This window comes from Cynocephalus volans, chromosome 14, assembly GCF_027409185.1.
Source record: "Cynocephalus volans isolate mCynVol1 chromosome 14, mCynVol1.pri, whole genome shotgun sequence".
Classification (NCBI taxonomy): domain Eukaryota; kingdom Metazoa; phylum Chordata; class Mammalia; order Dermoptera; family Cynocephalidae; genus Cynocephalus; species Cynocephalus volans.
Genome location: NC_084473.1, coordinates 88,447,276 through 88,464,490, shown reverse-complemented (window position 1 = coordinate 88,464,490; position 17,215 = coordinate 88,447,276). Strand labels below are relative to the sequence as shown.

Genomic DNA, 17,215 nt, shown 5'->3' with positions numbered 1-17,215 from the left:
ATATCTGTTGGGTGAGTTTGAGTCCCCGTGACAGGCAGAATATCCATGAACACTCAGAAACACGCCACAAGATGGGGCACTCAACAGAGCCTGTGGAAAATTCCAATAGGCAGTTCTCAAGATCCGGTCCAGGGATCAGCAGGAGACATTTGTTTCCTTCTCAGCTCACAGTCCCCACCTTCCCACCCCCACTGTCCCCTTTCACAAACAGGAAAGTGACCCTAAAAAGACAGTTGGAGGTTAAACATAGCAAGCCCCCCTACCCCTGACGTGAAGGTACATGGCAGAGTAAGCTTAACACCCGTAAGAAACAGAGCGCTGCTTTTTTTTTTGGTTTTCTTTTTTCCACCATCAAGAGCATTACTGCATTCTATAAAGTTATCCTGGAGGTGGGCCCATCCGTTAACACCGTCTGGATTTTCAGCTTGAATGCTGCTGCTTTATGAAGACTTCCATCTGATTAAAGCAAACACCGCGTGGACCACGTAGAGCAGAGTAACTACGTAGGAAAACACCTGGAATAAGAGACAGGGCTGTGAGCATGGGGAGGTTAAGGCACGGCATGGGCACTGTGCCCTGCACTCGGGGCAGGGACCCAGAGCGTGGGGGCTGCCATTGCTCGAACAGCCTCTCTTGCTGAGCCTGGATGTGCACCCCGAGGCCTTTCAGGGCAGAGCTCCGGGTGACCTAGCAATCCTGGGCTTGCCGTCGCACAACATCAGGTGGGCGTCAGCTGACTTGGAACGGGGCCCTCCAAGGCCCCTGCAGTGAAAGTATCCCAGGCAAGCACCAGCTATGCTCGGTGGAAAACGTCTTGCCCCACACCAGAAGGACCAGCGTCCACCAGCTGTGATCCCAGCGGCTCTGCTGAGAGCTCAGGAATGCATGGGTTTGCTGGCTCTGGTCAAGATCTCCATGCTCCTGGACCTCCTCAGACCCCATCAGAATTGGATACTAGGATTCCTCCTCTCACAGGCATGGAGCAGGGAGCCAGGATGCATAGGAAGTGAGGGGCAGGGCAGGGGAGGTGGGATTTTGAGCTTTTGTCAAAAGGAGGAGGGTTCCTGAGAAAGCTGTTGGGACGATCCAGCCAGCCTTTGTGGCATGGGGAACAAAGGCCCTGGAAATGGGGCAAAGGGTTGGTTGTGACTCGCTGTGTTCACTTGGACATTAGCTACTCCCATCACCCTACTCTGGGTGAGGGGTCGCCCTAAAGGCTTGCCTGCCCCCAAGTCCGATCTGCACCTGGTTTTGTGACCTTGGGCAGGGGTCAAGTGTTTCAGCCCAGGCAAAACATTTAGGGTGGCTACGGTTCTGTGACTCTTGAAAATGTGTGTAAACACCAGCCCTCATGGTGCCTGCTCTCTCCCTGCCCCCACGCATGGGCGAGCTCTTGACCCTCATTGGCCAGAGGCGCTGAGTCAACCGAGTTACTTAATAACAAAGGTAAGAGAACTCATCCGGGAACTCCGTAGTACCCTGAGAAAGGAGCAGGCATACGGGAAGGAGCAGCTTCCCCCCCACAAAAGCACCTCTCCCCATCAGCTGGGAATTCCTGACCCAGTGAGAACCTCTGGCAGAAGCACCTCAGAAGTCCCCAGCAGGAACAGACTTAATTTCCAAGTGAGGCTGAGAAATGGCACACTGAGGACATTTAGAGCTGGGGACATAAATGGACATATTTTTGCCTTCCGAAACCCCACTCCCTAAACTGCTGCCGTTATTGCCCACCATGATAAGATCTGGAAACCTCCAGATGTCTCCAGAAATCTCCAGCTCTTGTCAGTTGACTTCCACCAATCCCAGGGAGCCCTTGGGTGAAGCAGCTGTGCCACCAACAAAGGAAAGAGGGGAGAAGCTGAGCTCTTGAGACAGGTCCTAACAGGAACTACAGAGAGGGGCATGAGGCAGGCTGGGTGTTTCCCAAGGCCAGGGCTGTGTGAGAGAAGTTTTGAGGTGCCTCCCCTCACCCCCACATCCCCCGGACTGGCCAGCCCCACAACCATCAGAAGGGCATAATGTGGCTGGGCAGGGTCTGTGGTTAAATCCTGAGTAGTAATGCACCTTGTCCCGCGTGTGCTGGTGCAGTTGGTATTTTGAATGGAAAGGCATGACTTTACATTGAACCCGGTTCATATTTCACGGTGGTGGTTTGGGCCCCATGCGTCCACCTGCTGAGAACATTACGACTCTTGGTTCTAGCACTCCTGACTTCGCCCGGGCATGCTCCTGTCTACCCAACTCAACTAACAAAAATTCCTACCACGGAATACTACACAGTGAAGAGAATTAACAATCTACACCTACACTCGACCACAGGGGTGAATCTCACAAACACAGGGTGGAGAGAAAGCAGCTAGACATAGAAGAATACACATTGTATAATTCCACTTCTATGAAATTCAAAGGCAGGAAAAACCAAACTGGGCGCTAGAGATCAGAAATTGGGTGGAGTTGGGGCACACAGTGACAGTGACAGGACAAGAGCGGATTTCTGGGAGCTGCTTATTATGTCCTATTTCTTAATCTGGATCCTGGCTACACGGGGAGTCCACCTTGTGAAAATTCATCCATCTGTGCACTTGTAACGTGCACACTTGTCCAGATGTATGCTGCATTTCCATAAAAAGCGAAAGAGAAAAGTCAGAATGCAGTAGAGCCCAGTGGCCCTCAACTAGAGATCCGCCCAGCGGACAGGAGTGTTCATTCATTCCATCTGGGTTTTTCCATCAAGCACACCGACCCAGAAACCTCATCCCATCTACGTTTCCCTATTGTTGTCCACAACGATTTTCCAGAAATTGTTGTCAAATACTTTGCTGATGTCCATTAAGAGAGAGGGCTTCTGGGCGGGGGGGGATGGGGAGGTGTGAGGCGCTCCTAGCAGAGGGAGATGGGTCAGAATCATTTGAAGGACCTAGGAGGCATCATCAGACTCTCGGGGAAGGAAGAACAACCACGACGCTATCTGGCTGTGCTACTGTTTAGAAACCCGCCGTGTCTGGAGATGTTCCCACACTGCAGACACTTGAGGGGGTGCCAAGGGTCCTGAGGTGGCCACATTTAGGGAAGTGGCTGTAGACTGGGGGCTTAAGGGACAGGAGACTGGCCACAGAGACCAGCAGACGAGCTTTGAGGGTCACTCTCCCAGACCCCTCCCCATCTGGGAGCAGGAAAGAGGCACCGCGCCCAGCCCTTTGCAAAGCCCACCACCCATCCCTGTGGGGTTTCTCTCCATCTCTGCTCCACCCTTTCCAAGAAGAGGGGCGACACAGCCTGGTCCCCCTGGAGCTGGCATCTTGTGATCTATTGCCACATTCGACTTGGGGTTTACATGATTCATAGGTCAATTTCTAGAAATCTGAGGGGTGGGTGCTATTTCTGAAATGTTTTCTTATTTTCAAACAATACCCAAGGGCTGGCCCGTGGCTCACTCGGGAGAGTGCGGCGCTGGTAGCGCTGAGGCCGCAGGTTCGGATCCTATATAGGGATGGCCGGTGCGCTCACTGGCTGAGCGTGGTGCGGACAACACCGTGCCGAGGGTTGCGATCCCCTTACCGGTCACAAAAAGAAAAAAAAAAAAATAACAATACCCATGGTTCGAAATACATTTTGCAAGTAATTATGATTTGTAATGAACATGCTAACAGCATTGATTTGATCATCACATACTGTACACAAATACTGATAGTCAACTCTGTACCCCATAAATATGTATAAATAAAAACGAGTTAAAAAATAAATTAAAAAATAAAAGAAATACGTTCCACACTGTGAGTTAGTATACTGGTATAAGGGCACAGGTGCACAACCCTGAAAAAACGTTTTATGAGACAATTCATTCTGTTACTCCCTGTCATCTGATCCATTCCATTAAAAAGAAAATCCTCCCCTGGCCCCAGTGTCCCTGCCCGGACTGTGTGCTTCGGTGGAGGACCACTCAGGGAGAGCTGAGACCCGAGTGGCCACACTCACTGCTCCACACTGGTGCTAGGACTGCGGGTGACACCGCAACTGGCCCTGCCAAGTACTCTCTGCGCCCTGTTTCTCCATCTGTGAAATGGGTATAATGGCAGTGGCTATGTCACAGAGTTGTTGTGGAGGCTGAATAAGGCTGTTGACAGAGTGATCACAGTGCCGGGCACTCAGTGGCCATCGTCCCCTCACACGTCTGCCCTCTACCAAGCCCACCCAGGCAGGAGCCCCTGTGCCCACCTGGGGCAGCACAGCACTGACCCGATGACTAAGGGAGTCTCGGGCACGTCCCTCCCACTTCCCTGAAGCTTTGCTGCTTCACAAACGAAGCGGGAGGGGGTTGACTTCATTCAAAAGTTAGTGAACTAAGACAAAAGAGGGGAGGCCGTGGGCAGCCTTCCGCTCACACCCTCTGCCAGCGGCCGGGGCAGCTGCTGGGCGCGAATACGGGTGGGCACAGGCCGTGGGGGACTCACCACGGCGGAGATGTTCTCATGATACTGTTTGTAGGTGTAGCCGTTGCGCATCGAGATGGCGGCCAGGGCCTCCAGGACTGAGGCGCTGAGGTAAAACAGGGCAGCAGTGCAGTGGTACGCCGCGTCCTGTGGGTCAGAGTGGGTGTCAGGGAGAAGGGGACAGGCGCCCGGCCCAGCCCTGAGCAGCTGTGGTCCCAGCAGGTCCTTCCACCCGCCCATCCCTCCCCTATCTCTTGCCACTTCCTTTGAATCCCACCCTCCTTGGCCCCCCGCAGCCCCTCGCACAGAGGCTGTTTAACCAGCGCAGGCCAGCTGAGCTTCATTTCACTGGTTTGGGGGCCAGAGTAAGCACTTTGATGGGGAAGGACACTGCTTTCCCTCGGGGTGGGATTGAGTAAGGGGTGGGGGGTGGGGTGTTGATAGGTAGAGATTGGTTCTGGACCTGAGAAGTGTCACATGTGGTCACAGTCCAGCTTGGGTGTGGCCTCATTAACCCATGCAGGGTGACAGAGGCCTGGACCATTTCCATTGTGGTTTTGGTTTTGTTTAGGTATTTTTTGGCCCCTGGTATACTTGAAAGCAAGAAAGTGCTAAAACAGGACCTAGTTGTAGTTGTAATGTGGAAGTGATTTCAGAAGTGTAAGTCAGAGGCCTTCTGAGAGGGAGCGGCCTGGCTGAGTGGCTCCCACACCCTCCTGCAGTAAGGGGCAGGTGCCGCATGTGTCAGTTTTACCCTTTTCATGAGCCTCAAAGCAGAATTTATACAGAATAAAGGCCACAGGCCATTTCATTCCTAATGCTGTCTGGCAGCACTGCTTGGGAGGCAGTGGCTGAGAAGCTGGGCAGTCGGCATGGGCTGACCACTGGGGAGGACCGTCAGCTTAGGGTCAGCCTCTAGAATCCTGCTCCCCCAAGATGAAAGCAGCCCTCCCGGACCATGGGAGGTGCCAACAGGCAGCTGGTAGGTGCAGGGGGTGTGGTGTGAGGGTTGGGCAGTCATGCAGGAGAAAGCGGGGCAGGGAACCACAGTGGCAGATACATGGAGCACTCCCTCCTTCTGATCTCTGCGCTGCAGGGAGCCCCGGACTACTATGGACAGTCAGCTGAGGCCTGGGCCAGCTTGGCCTTGGAGCATGGCTGGGAGACATCTGCAGGGCAGCCTCACCCAGTTTTGGGAAAGCCAGCCTCCCAGGGCAGAGGGCCCCATACTACCCGGCCCCCCACAAACACCCTGGGCTGGGACTCACCAGAGTGACCCAGGAAGTCTTCCCGTTGTGGGCGCCAATTACATACAGGATGATCAGGACAGTGGTGGCCACGAAGCAGAACACAGACACGAACATCACCCAGCCCTGGACCAAGGGGATGGGCACCAGGGAGGAGGCAATGAGGATCCACACCAGACCCCCGAAGACCTGAGGGAGAGGCAGGGGAGTGTCAGTCCAGAGCAGGGCCAAACCCAGGAAGGGCCCCAGGCCCAGCAGTCACAATGGGGCACTTGGGGTGCAAAACACAAGAGAACAGGGCGGGCATTTTCCTCACCAAAAATGACTCTTACATTCCCCAGCCCCCAAGGCCCTGGGCTGGATCCAGCCTGTGGACAAACACACACAAGTCCTTGCTGGGATTTTCTGTGTTTCTCCTCGCTCCTCTTCACGCCGGTGGGAAATCAGCTCAATCTCATCCACCTGTCACCCACCCAGATAAGCACTGGGCTCAGAGGGGGCTGCGGCAGTGTGGCAATGGCTTTGCAGTCAAAGGTCTCCAAGGTCCTGTGGAGCCTGTCACCATCTTCTGAGCATCTGGGGCTGAGGATGGTGCCACCCTCCTGGTCCTACCTCCCCTGTGGTGTGAACTCACGTGGTACCTTGACCCCCTCTCCCTGGACCCACTGACCACCTGGGTAAGAGAGACCACTGTCTTCACAGGTGTTCTCTGAGCTCTTGGCTGAGAAGTATCAGGAGAGAATCACATTTGGGTAGAAAAATCAGTGCAGTGAAGAACCTGGATTTATCAAAACCAAGTTGTGCCTAATGAATCAGATACGGGCATCTCTGGCCAGAAAATCTTCTCTATTGATGGATCTTAGATTACCTAGAGGCATGTGACAGAGTCAATGGGACATATTGTATATCTTATAAAAATTGAACAGACTGTCATGGAATAAGACGTGTGTCTGTAGATTTCATTCATAGTTGCTTTTAAGATCAAACAGATTACTTGGCCTTTTCCATATGGGCACTGACAAAGGGACATGAGCATGTTGATGGTGGAGCAGGATTTGTTTGTTTGTTGTTTTTAAAAGATGACCGGTAAGGGGATCTTAACCCTTGACTTGGTGTTGTCAGCACCACGCTCACCCAGTGAGCTAACCGGCCATCCCTATATGGGATCCGAACCTGTGGCCTTGGTGTTATCAGCACCACACTCTCCCCAGTGAGCCACGGGCCGGCCCCTGAGCAGGATTTGGATTTAGGAGGCACGAGAGTGTGGCATGGACAACTGGGAGGATCGGTCAGGTATGTCCATCCAGTGTGCAGAGAGAGGCAATGGCCTGGGAGACCCCTCTCCCAAAGGTTCTGACCATCCTAGGAAGACCAATATAAGTTAGGTTCCTTACTCATACACTCTCAGACAGTCCTGCACGTCTCCTCTGTGGCACGCAGCACAAACACAGGTGTATTAGGTCAGTGACAAAATGGCGCTTTCCTAGACCAGGTGATGGTGAGAGTGAGATCCGTTTTGCTCATGGCTGGCTCCCTGGTGGGGGACATAGGGAAGACCCATCGAGCCACGCATTGCTGTTTGCGTTAAACTGGCTTTCAGTCTCCTGGCAGCCACATGAGGCTAAACTAGAGTGACTTATGAACCAAACCCGAAAGGAGAGCTTTGGGTTGCACGTGGGTGAGAAGGAACTCTGTTATGCAGGTGGCCAAGGGATACGACATCGAGGAACACTTAACGCCATAGTAAGACCACGATTCTCTTTCACTGTCTTTGGTTTTTCTGACTAAGGCAAGAGGGCTCAGGGTGAAGCCAGGTGTCTGGAGTCCTCTTAGAACATGAGCAGGCAAAGATGAACTGGATAGCGACATTGTTTTTATGTTTATGGTAACAGTATCATTATTTGGGGGAAAAAATTAACTACAAAATACATACAAGGTAAATTAGTGCACAAGTGACTACTGGAAATGGCAAAATCGGTTCCTGGTCTGCAGAGTCATCCTGCTTTACCTCTTTCAGCTGCATTCTTCCCCATATAGCTCAAGATATGAATCATGACCAGGAATGAAGGGCAGGAAAGACGGGCGGAGTCAGAGTGAAGTCACCGAGTGCTGTCTATAGGGTTTCACGTGTGCACCTTGGTAGAACCAAGCTTTGCCTCTGAGCTTCCAGCGCCTGTGCAGAGGGAAGCTTCCAGGTTAAGCTAGACTCTGACCTGTTTTGGGTGTGTGTGCTTTTATCAGTCTGATGAAGACTATGTTCTGGCTCCCCAGAAAATATGTGCGTATGCGCATGGCCTCTCGCTCTCCCTCTCACACACTTTCATGCAGATTCCTGGAGTCTGCGGTAGGAAGCCTGTCCACAGTGGTCCACAGAACAAAGCCCACGCTGTGCTTAACCCCAGCCCCTGTCCCCTGGCAAACCTTAGGACCTGCCCTGCCTCTAGGTGCACTGAGGAGCCACTCGTTCCCAGGGACATTCTTACGGGAAAGATACCACCCGTCCCTATCTGTCCCAGAAACATAGTTTAGGAAACATATCATGGGAAGGTAATATCCTCAGCACAGATAAAATACTTCGGAACTGGGGGTCTGCTCCCAGGAGATGGCAGTGGGTCTTCCCTCGTACCCTTCCCAGCCCTGCCCAGTAGGTGCCCAGGGGAGGAGTCACTGCTGCAAGAAGGAGCTGCAGGGGGCATCTAGGAACGGGGCCAGAGAGGGTGCAGAGTAACCCTGAGAGGACCAGGAGGAGTAGGGAAAAAAAGATTTTATTGCCAGCCAATGTCCATGAGACAGGAACAGCTTCCCCTCCTAGCTTTGTCTCAGAGTCGTGCCCCTTCCCTTGGGAGTGCAATGCAGAGGTGCATGGGCAGCAGTGTCAGAGTTCCCTCCTGTCTGCAACACGCACATCTGCCAAGTCCTAAGAGGGGCTCTCCTGCATCTGTGGCAGGAGGCTACAGCCAGTGATCCAGCCCCTTGGCCTTGGCTTCCTCATCTGGAAATGGCAATTTGCAGCGGTTTCCCATATTGTGGCCTGGTGCCAACTGGCTGGAAGCTAGTGTGAAGTCTCTGGCGCCGTGCCCAGCTCTACCCAACAACTGTGGGTAAGACACCACTCACCATGCAGGCTGACACCAGCCCCAGAGCAGCCAGGGGCTGCTGCGTGGTCTCCATGGAGTCTTGAAGGCAGAGGTGGAGCTAGTTGGTTAACAGGGCCAGGGCGTGGCTCTGCAGAGGGGAGAAAGATTCTATGCCCGGCCCAGAGGATGCTGAAGCTGCCGTGAGGGCTTCAGAAGGCTAGGGGGGGAGGGGAGGGCACGAGGTCAGGGCAAGGAGTGGCAGGAGATAGCGCTCAAGGGAGGGTGAGGCTTACGGCCCTGCTCCGTGGGAAGCTGAGACTCAGTGTGAATCAAGGGAGCCCAAGCCAGTTCCTGCCCCGCTCCACCTACTAAGTGTACCAGGAGTAAACAGAGAGAAAGCATGCACCCACCCAGGGAGATAAGGCACTCCTGGGCAGTGAGCCATCGACGCCGGCCAGCTTCGGGACCCCGCTGGCCAAATATTTGTCCAGAGCAAGGTGGTAGGTGAGGGTTCAAGCATTTCGATTCGTAAAGAAAACTCTAGGTGGCTCCCAAACCATTCTCACACAGGGAGGCATGGCCCCAGTGTCGCTCATCTCTGTGGACAGACCTGGCTTCCCACCCCCCTCCACCTGCACCCCAGTCACTGTCCACCAGAACAGAGATGGAGCAGCTGGCAAGGGTGGTCTTGGACAGTGGTCTCTACATTGGTGGTTCAACGGCCCCATGGGTGGAGCTCTCTCTTTGGGTCCCAGAGCCCAAGCTGGAAAATGGGGGTGGGACCGGGCCTAACATGCTGTGGTCCTCAACCCTACACACTGAATTGCCTGGGAGGCCTTTAAAAAAACACCAGTGCTCAAGGTCTGACTCAACTGGAGAGAAGCAAGACTTACAGGATGGGAACAGACATCCCAGGCCCTTTGCCAGAGGCCCTGTAACATGTTTTCATAACATAAGGCTGTGGGGTGATGCTCTAGTAATTCACGCCAATAGCAGAGGAAATGGTTCCCATCCCAAATGCCTGATTTCTAGCAACACCAGCCAAGCACTCCTCTCCAGTTCCTGCCTGGCCTCTCAGTGCAAAATGTCACCCTAAAGTTTCCTTTCTGCTCTTCTTCTCTCCTTGAGCTTCGATCCCTGTCTTGCCTTGAATGTGAGACTAGCTCATCCTTGTGTGTCCTCTAAGCGCTTGGATGCAGCCTCGCTGTCTGTGAATGGGGTCTGCGCAGGTGATCTGAGGCCCCTACCCACCCTGATATTTCAGGGCTAGAACCTCCCATCTTTAATTCAGTCCAGTTTTGGGTGCTGAGCAGAGTTGAGGTTCTCTAAGAACCAGGGATAATGTGCAAAACTGGACAAAAAGTTTCCAAAGACTTAAGAGTTCACATCCATGGTCTACCCCATCAAATGATTTTTGTGAAAAAAAATTCCCTCAGGAGAGAGTCTTCTGGGGAGCCTTTGCATGAACTCAGAGAAGGTTCTCATTTTTTCTTTGTGAATTAATCCACAGGAGGCAGGCTAGGGTGGTTACGGGTGTATGTAGACTTTAGAACCAGAGTTAGAGTATGAATGTCAGCTCTGCCAGTTACTAGCTGGGCAAGCTGTTGTCCCTGGGCAAGTTTCTTAAACTCTCTGTTCCCTCATCTGAAGAGTAGTGCTAACACTAGTTATGAACTGAGTTTATATCTGCGGGGCGCTTGGCACACTGTGAGCGCTCTAAGTGCCTGCTGCCACAACTGTCATGTGACAAAGCAAAGTCTCACCTGTAACCACTTGAAAATCCCAGTTGTCTATGATCTCAGTATGCACAGTTATCCACTCCAAAACTTGTTGAGAGCCAGAATTTAAAAATAACCTCAAAAGCATCAAAAAGAGAAAAAACTATGATCCTCCAGAAACTGAAAGTTAAGAGAAATGTCTTTGCCTCTGCAGAAGGAAACACAAAGGCCATAAAAATCTGAGAAGGCCTTCCTTCAAACAATGAGCCTCAGTTATAAAAGGGGTAAAAAGGAATGTTCTGGCACATTCTTCAGATTTGTCTGGAGTTTCCATCGCCTTTGTGTCTGAAAGAGCTCTTCATCTGCAGTCCCCAGGGTTTCTGCTGCACGACTTGGTAACAGAGGTCAAATGCAGAGGACTTGCTCAAATTCCCTGGATATTTTGGGGGAACTACATTTTACTCTGCCAGGGTCTCCACAAGCAGAAACTCCACAAGCAATAATATGTCAAGATGTGAACCAAAGAGGACCTCCCACACAGGGCTTTCCACCCATACACTTGGTGGTGTGGCCCCTCAGAGCCCATCATCAAAATTCCCATCAGCTTCGCAAGGCATATGTGAACAGAAGTTTGTGCCTTGGATTCTTGAGAAGTAAAGGAAACTGCACAGAACATAAGCTGTACACCAAGTGCTGAGCCATTCTGTCAGTTTGGTCAAGTGGCGAAAATCATCTCCCCAGGAAGGAAAAGAAAAGATGGCCACACCAGATGAGCAGTGCACACAGACTCATGCCAGTCTGCTGCAAGGGCTGCCGGGAGCTCCGAGCCCTTTGGTGCTCTCCCAAGGCCACCAGGAACAACACCTCAGCTCTTGTTGCTGGCAATATATTCCCTGAATTATTTTAGCAGTCAAGGGTTATTTTGATGCCAGGAGGACATTCTGGGTAGGTGATTTGACCAGTATAATAACTGTGTGCTGTAGGAGAGGCTCAGCAGGTTTGCCCACCTCTAAGCGTTGATGGACTAAACAAATTAATTATTCTGCGAGTTAGATAAAGGGTAGGGGGCATTTTCCTGTGTATGTACGTGTGTGTGTGCGCGTGTATGTATGTATATGTATATGTGTATATGCATGCACATGGGGTGTGTGTATATGTGTGTGTGTACATATATGTGTATATGCCTGTATGTATGTGTAGGTACTTATGTGCATGTGCACATGCATGTGTTTGCGTGCGTGTGTGTGCATGTGTATACATGTGCATGCATGTGCAGACATGGGTGCGTGTCTCTGTGTGTGTGCAGAGGCAGGTTAAGGAGGAGCTAGAGCAGAGCAGGGAAATGGCATGGAGGACAACAGGCTTTGATGATAGGGTGAAGTCAGGAAGACAGTGAGCACCAGGTGGTGGGAGAATGAATATGCACAGAGAGGGAGGTCAGGGGGGAAAGACTCAAGACTCCTAACCTCTGAAGCCTTCCCCAAGGCCCCTTTGCTCCTCCCTTCAGGAAATGGGTCTGAGAGGGAGGCCAGGGACTCTTCTAGTTCTGAGAGGTGGAGATGGCAGGAAGCAAACACAGCAGGGTTTCCCTAGTGCTCCTATGAGCTCCACTTCCCCACTGTGGAGGGATCAGCCCCCAGCAAGTCAGAGCAGGCTTCGCTTACTCCCTTGCTCACTCGTCCATTCACTCATTCATTCATGCATTTAACAAGCACGGAAAGTGACCATGGTCAGCACTGGGGCAGGCACCTGGGAGACAGACCTTACTCAAAGACACAAACTGATCTCTCTTGAAGCCTTGCTGCCAGTCCCACTGGAGTGGCTCTGGGTCCACCAAGGGGAACCTGGTGAAAGTATCAGGGTCCAACAAGGGCAACCAGCTAAACACTTCACAGGAGAGGGACAGAGCCCAGTAATTTGCAGAGGATTCCTACTCTGACCCCATGGGGAGAGATATAGGGGAGGGGATCAGAAGATTGTGTGGGCACCCCTCTCCCCCTGCCAACTAAAAAGACAGTTTATTGGGAGTCTGACCTCTGGGGTTACTCCCAAGGTGAACACCAGAAGTGGTGCTGGTGCCACCTGACTTGGTTTACCTATACCAGTCGCTTTCCCCTCCTGATCCCTTTGTCTGCAGGCTCCTTCCTTCCAGGGGGACCCATCACTCCATCATGCCCCTCAGGTAGGCTTAGACAGTGTCCCTTTATCTAATTTGAAGGCAAGACCAGGACTCAGGGGTCCTTGGGTCTGTTTGTGAAGAGGGGGATAGAGACTTGGTATTCAAAGAGATGGGGCTAAGTTCAGGACCGTGGTTGATATTAACAAGGCAAGTGCAGACTGGGAAGAGTCCCCAGTTCAAGGCTGCAACCCACCCACTCTGGGGCCCCTGGGAAGCCTCTCACATAGCACCCACCACCAGCATGAGCAAGTGACTGCCGGCTTAATACTAGCTTGAGGACAGTCACTTGTTCCTGGATGAATACAAGGTCCTCTCAGGTCCACAAGACAGACATGTCCTAGTGTGGATGGAAAATTCTGCCCACGACATCTGTGCCCACTGGCTTTAGCCCGCAGGACCAACAGAAACAAGGAGGCTCCGTGAAAAATTACCAGGTGAGCCACCTGTAAAAGACGAAATCTGTGGAAGTGCTAGACCAGAGGAGTGGCTTCAACACAGGAAAAGCAGAGGGTATTGATGGGAGTCCCCAGGTAAGTTAGTAACGTGGTGAGCCAGCAAACAAAACAAGAGTCTACCTGCGAATGGCAAGAAGAAACCACCCACCAGGGCCTGGCACATCTCTCCAGGGTCCCAGGGGCGCCCTTGGGAATTGATACCACTGTCAGTTTCACCCTCTCTCTGCCCTTGATGAGGTCAAGGGCTCATCTTGTGATTCATAAATGTTAGCCCCTGGGAGATGAGATGCTAGCCCCTTTCCTACCAATGTTTGCTGAGAACAAATGATTCAGAGTGCCCTGTCTGTGCCAGGGACGTGGCCATGCTCAAGCATGAGACAGACAACAAGCAAGGGCCTGAAGGATGTGTGCTGAATGCCAGGAAAGGGTCCTATTGGGGTGGGCTTCTGGGTGGAGGTGATGGGTAAGCCCTGGCCTGAAAGGCCACCTCCAACAAAGGAGCGTTCCCACGCACCCCTACTGCAAATGGGAAAGAGAGAGGTCTATGTTTGGTTTTAGAAAGAGTCCTAAGACCCACAAGCTTGCCAGGCCCCTCAATCCAACTGTGCCCGGCCTGTCCCCAAGCAGCTGCAGGGCAGGATGGAGGCTGGTGATGGTGAGGGCACACCTGTATGCCAGAGGCTGCCCCTCCCTGAACTGATGCCCTTCTAGACAGTTCATAGGCTAACACTAATGACAACTCACTTTTGAAAGGGTTAATCATGGCCCGCTGGTAATGGGTTCCTACGTCTGCAGGCAGATGCACTCAGAGTCCACAAAGCTTTCCCCATCCTCCCTGGTCCTGGCACAAAGAGAGGCTCAGAAAGCACCACGCCCCCAGGGCAGAGGGCAGAATGGGGCTGCCACCCTGACAGGCTGACCACGGGCAGTTCCTAGCAGAGGACACTCCAACCTCTGCCCTTCAGTTGTCCCTTCTCAGTGAGAGAAGAGCCACTGAGAAGGCCCTACAGAAGGTGGTGTCCATGCAGGACTTGGCAACCCCAGGGACAAGTCAAGCATGCCCTCAGCAGCCCGGCCCAACCCCAAATCTCATTTACCCTCTGCCTCACACACCTTGCCATGAGAATGCCACAGGACACCTAAGACAAAAGGTGGTGAGGGACGGGTGTTATAGAGCCCCTCCTGCGACTGCCCTCCATTGGCACAGAGCGGCCAGTTGATCTCACAGCAGGTGTTTGAATAATTAGTTCATTAATAATAATTGCACCTAATAGCCACTGATAATAGCCATTGTTTGAAGAACTCTGCAATCCTTGAGACAGGTGCTACTATATCCCCATTTTACTGATGCAGAAACAGAGCACTGTTGCCTGCCCACATCCCCGCAGCTGCTGAGTGTGGTGTGGCAGTTACCCCTGTGGGTGTGGCGGTGACCTGTGGTGTCCCACCTGCAGTTTACCATGAAACCTCCCCTGTGTCTAGGGTCAGCTTTGGACATGGCCATGAGAATATTAACACTGAGGAGAGAGGGGACCAGCCCATTCATTAGTCTTCAGCCCACTCCCAGCTGCCTGTCGGTCTGCACAAGAAGAGAACCGCAGAGGAAGCGGCCGCTGCCTCTCCCTCCCCACCCCTCCACTGGGCTCTGTTCCTTCCGAGGAAATGATGAGGTTTGTGTTCAAGACCAAAAAACAAGCAGAAGATCGAATACTGAAGGACATTGCTCCCTCTTCTGCAGGCACAGGCCTGCAGTTGCTGTCCCCAGCAACCAGACAACCCAGGGGTGTCCACTGTCGTGACAGCCCTCCCCACCCCACCTCCACTAACAGGTCTCAGGATATCATCTTCTGATCTTCTGTTACTCCCCCCCCACCCCACCCCCGCATTCTCACAGGAACCCGAGGCTCTGGCCTGGAATTCCAGGTCAGTAGACTGGCCCTGTCGCCCTGGGCCTTTCTCTTCCCACTGCTCATGTGTATATCCATGTGCCATGGCTAGTGACAAGGCTTTCCTTTAGCTTTCTATATATTTTTCTCAGGCCCAAGGGCCTTGGTGCATTAAAATGACTCAACACTGGGGTTGTTTTCCCCAATAGGATAGAACATTAGCTGTGAGTGTGGTGGGAGCAGGAGAGAGCCCGTGGCCACGTCCAGCAGAAAATGCAGGCCAGCACATTCATTACCTTAGGGAATAATTATGCTGCTCAGGTCCAGCTGGGAGCTAACTGGGAACCAACCCTTTCCACCAACATGGAAGACAATTTGGAGCTCCTGTGATTTACAGATTACCAGGGACCTGCTCCATGCTCCAGGCTCCCATGGCCACACTCTCCCATGGTTTCCTGCCTCAACGACAAGGGGTGTAGCTGCCCATCATCCTCATGCCCATTAGCACCAGAAAGGAATACCTACTGGGGTGTCCTATCAGCACCTGGCCCTGGTGACTGTTGGTCCAAAGAACTTTATCCAGAGACTGATATTTGAGGGCCCAAGAGGAAGCCCCAGACTGGTTTATATCAGGGGTAGAACCTAACCAGAGCCTCCCGCTGAGAGCCCAGGGCTCAGCACTGAGTCCATTAGGAGTCAGCCCACAACCCCATCTAGTTCAAGACTGGCTCCATCCCAGCCAGGACCCAGGCAGGCCCCAGGCAGGCAGCCCCTTCTCTCAGGGAATGTGTCCTGGGCCCAGGACAAAGCCAAGCCGTTGCTAAGGCTGTGCAGAACTGGCCTGGGCTGGCAGCGCAGTGTGCTCTCCCACTGGCTGGCTGGCATGGTGGTGTAGGTGCAAATAATCAGCCTGTGTCCCTGGCTGACCTGAGCGTCGGATCTCCCTGGCAGGCATCAGTAACTCGGGTCCTCCTACTCTACTGAAAGCATTTGGGCAGACGGCGTGGGAGTTTTTGTACCACCCCTGGCATCACCCCATCCTTGTGAGGTGGGGGAGGGACTTATGAAAAGCTAAAAGCAATCTTTTAAAATAGAGCTCAGCTGTGAGGACACACGCATGACAATCCTGCCGAGCTGAGCCCCACCGTCACTTAGCAGTTTCCAGAGAACTGCTCAGAGTCACTGACTCCTGATCAAAGCAGGCCTTTGGTTCTTGAAAAACTGGAAAAGTTACTTCTCAACACCGGGAACAAACCCCTGAGAGACCTCTATCGGTAATTCTCCTCCTCCCTTTGGAGAGGAGGAAAGGACACTCAGGCAGGGCAGTGTCAGACAGCACCTCTCTAAACAGCTACAGAGAGGGGCCCACAGCACACTGCCAGGAGACAGGACCAGGATGTAGTGGGTTAGAAATCTTGATTCTCCTTTGATCTTAGAATAGCATTTTTAGGTAATGCATGCATGGGCTATAGCCCTCGAGTAGAGGACAAAAGTCCACAAATAAGTTTGGCAAAAGCCATCTAATCAATTCTAATCACTGTTTAGGGATGGGATTGTGTACTTTGACTGTTTTAGGTTGCTGGTTTGATTTCAGCTTGAAGGACTATTGACTATTTAACCTATTGATTGTTCTTAAGATATGTTAAGGAAACTGCTTGAATGCTGTTTAAATATGCTAAGGAAATCGCTGTAGGAAGTATGTGGAAAAGAAAAGGTTTACTGAGGGCAAGCTATTTGTTGGTGGATCGACTTAGCTTTTTACAAATTGCGTTCTGGAACATCACATTGTTAATTTACTGCTGTTACTAGTTTTACACTGCCTGTTTTTATGTCCTTCTTTAATGATTGAATCAACTTATTTTTCTTGTGAAACTTCCTTATCTTGTCAATAAAAAGAAAGGTGGATTTTGAATCGTGGCTGCTCCCCTGATGGGCAGCAGTCCCTCCAGACCTCATTCATGTTACCTTGAGTGAATTCTTTTTCTTTTTTTCATCTCGGTTACACAGAGGGAAGTGTAACACCAGGAGCCTGTTGACACAGCCAGGCAAGGCCAACTCCACCACTGTCCTGCGCTGGCCAAGTATGGCCAGTCCTACTCCCTGGTGACTGTAGGAGAGGTTCCTGGCTGGGGCAGCAGCGAAATTTCTCCAGGAAAAGAGGGGTCAGTGGCCTGAATCTGTGAGAATCTCAGGGCACCTGGCTCCTTGCCCCAGCCTCTCACT

At 52.2% G+C, this 17,215-nt stretch overlaps 1 protein-coding gene across 4 annotated transcripts in view; it reads right to left on the bottom strand.

Annotated features, from left to right (window-relative positions):
- Positions 1–440: 440 nt before the first annotated feature.
- The window catches only part of MAL (mal, T cell differentiation protein), a 28,333-nt gene continuing 11,558 nt past the window's right edge, over positions 441–17,215 (bottom strand). Inside the window, exons 2-4 of one of the 4 annotated variants that reach the window (XM_063078953.1) lie at positions 5,699–5,866; positions 4,452–4,577; positions 441–515 (exon numbers count right to left, since the gene is read on the bottom strand). In XM_063078953.1, coding sequence (XP_062935023.1) covers positions 441–515; positions 4,452–4,577; positions 5,699–5,866 — 369 coding nt within the window. The remainder of the gene's footprint in view (positions 516–4,451; positions 4,578–5,698; positions 5,867–17,215) is intronic. The other 3 variants (XM_063078954.1, XM_063078955.1, XM_063078956.1) reach the window with 3 other exon arrangements.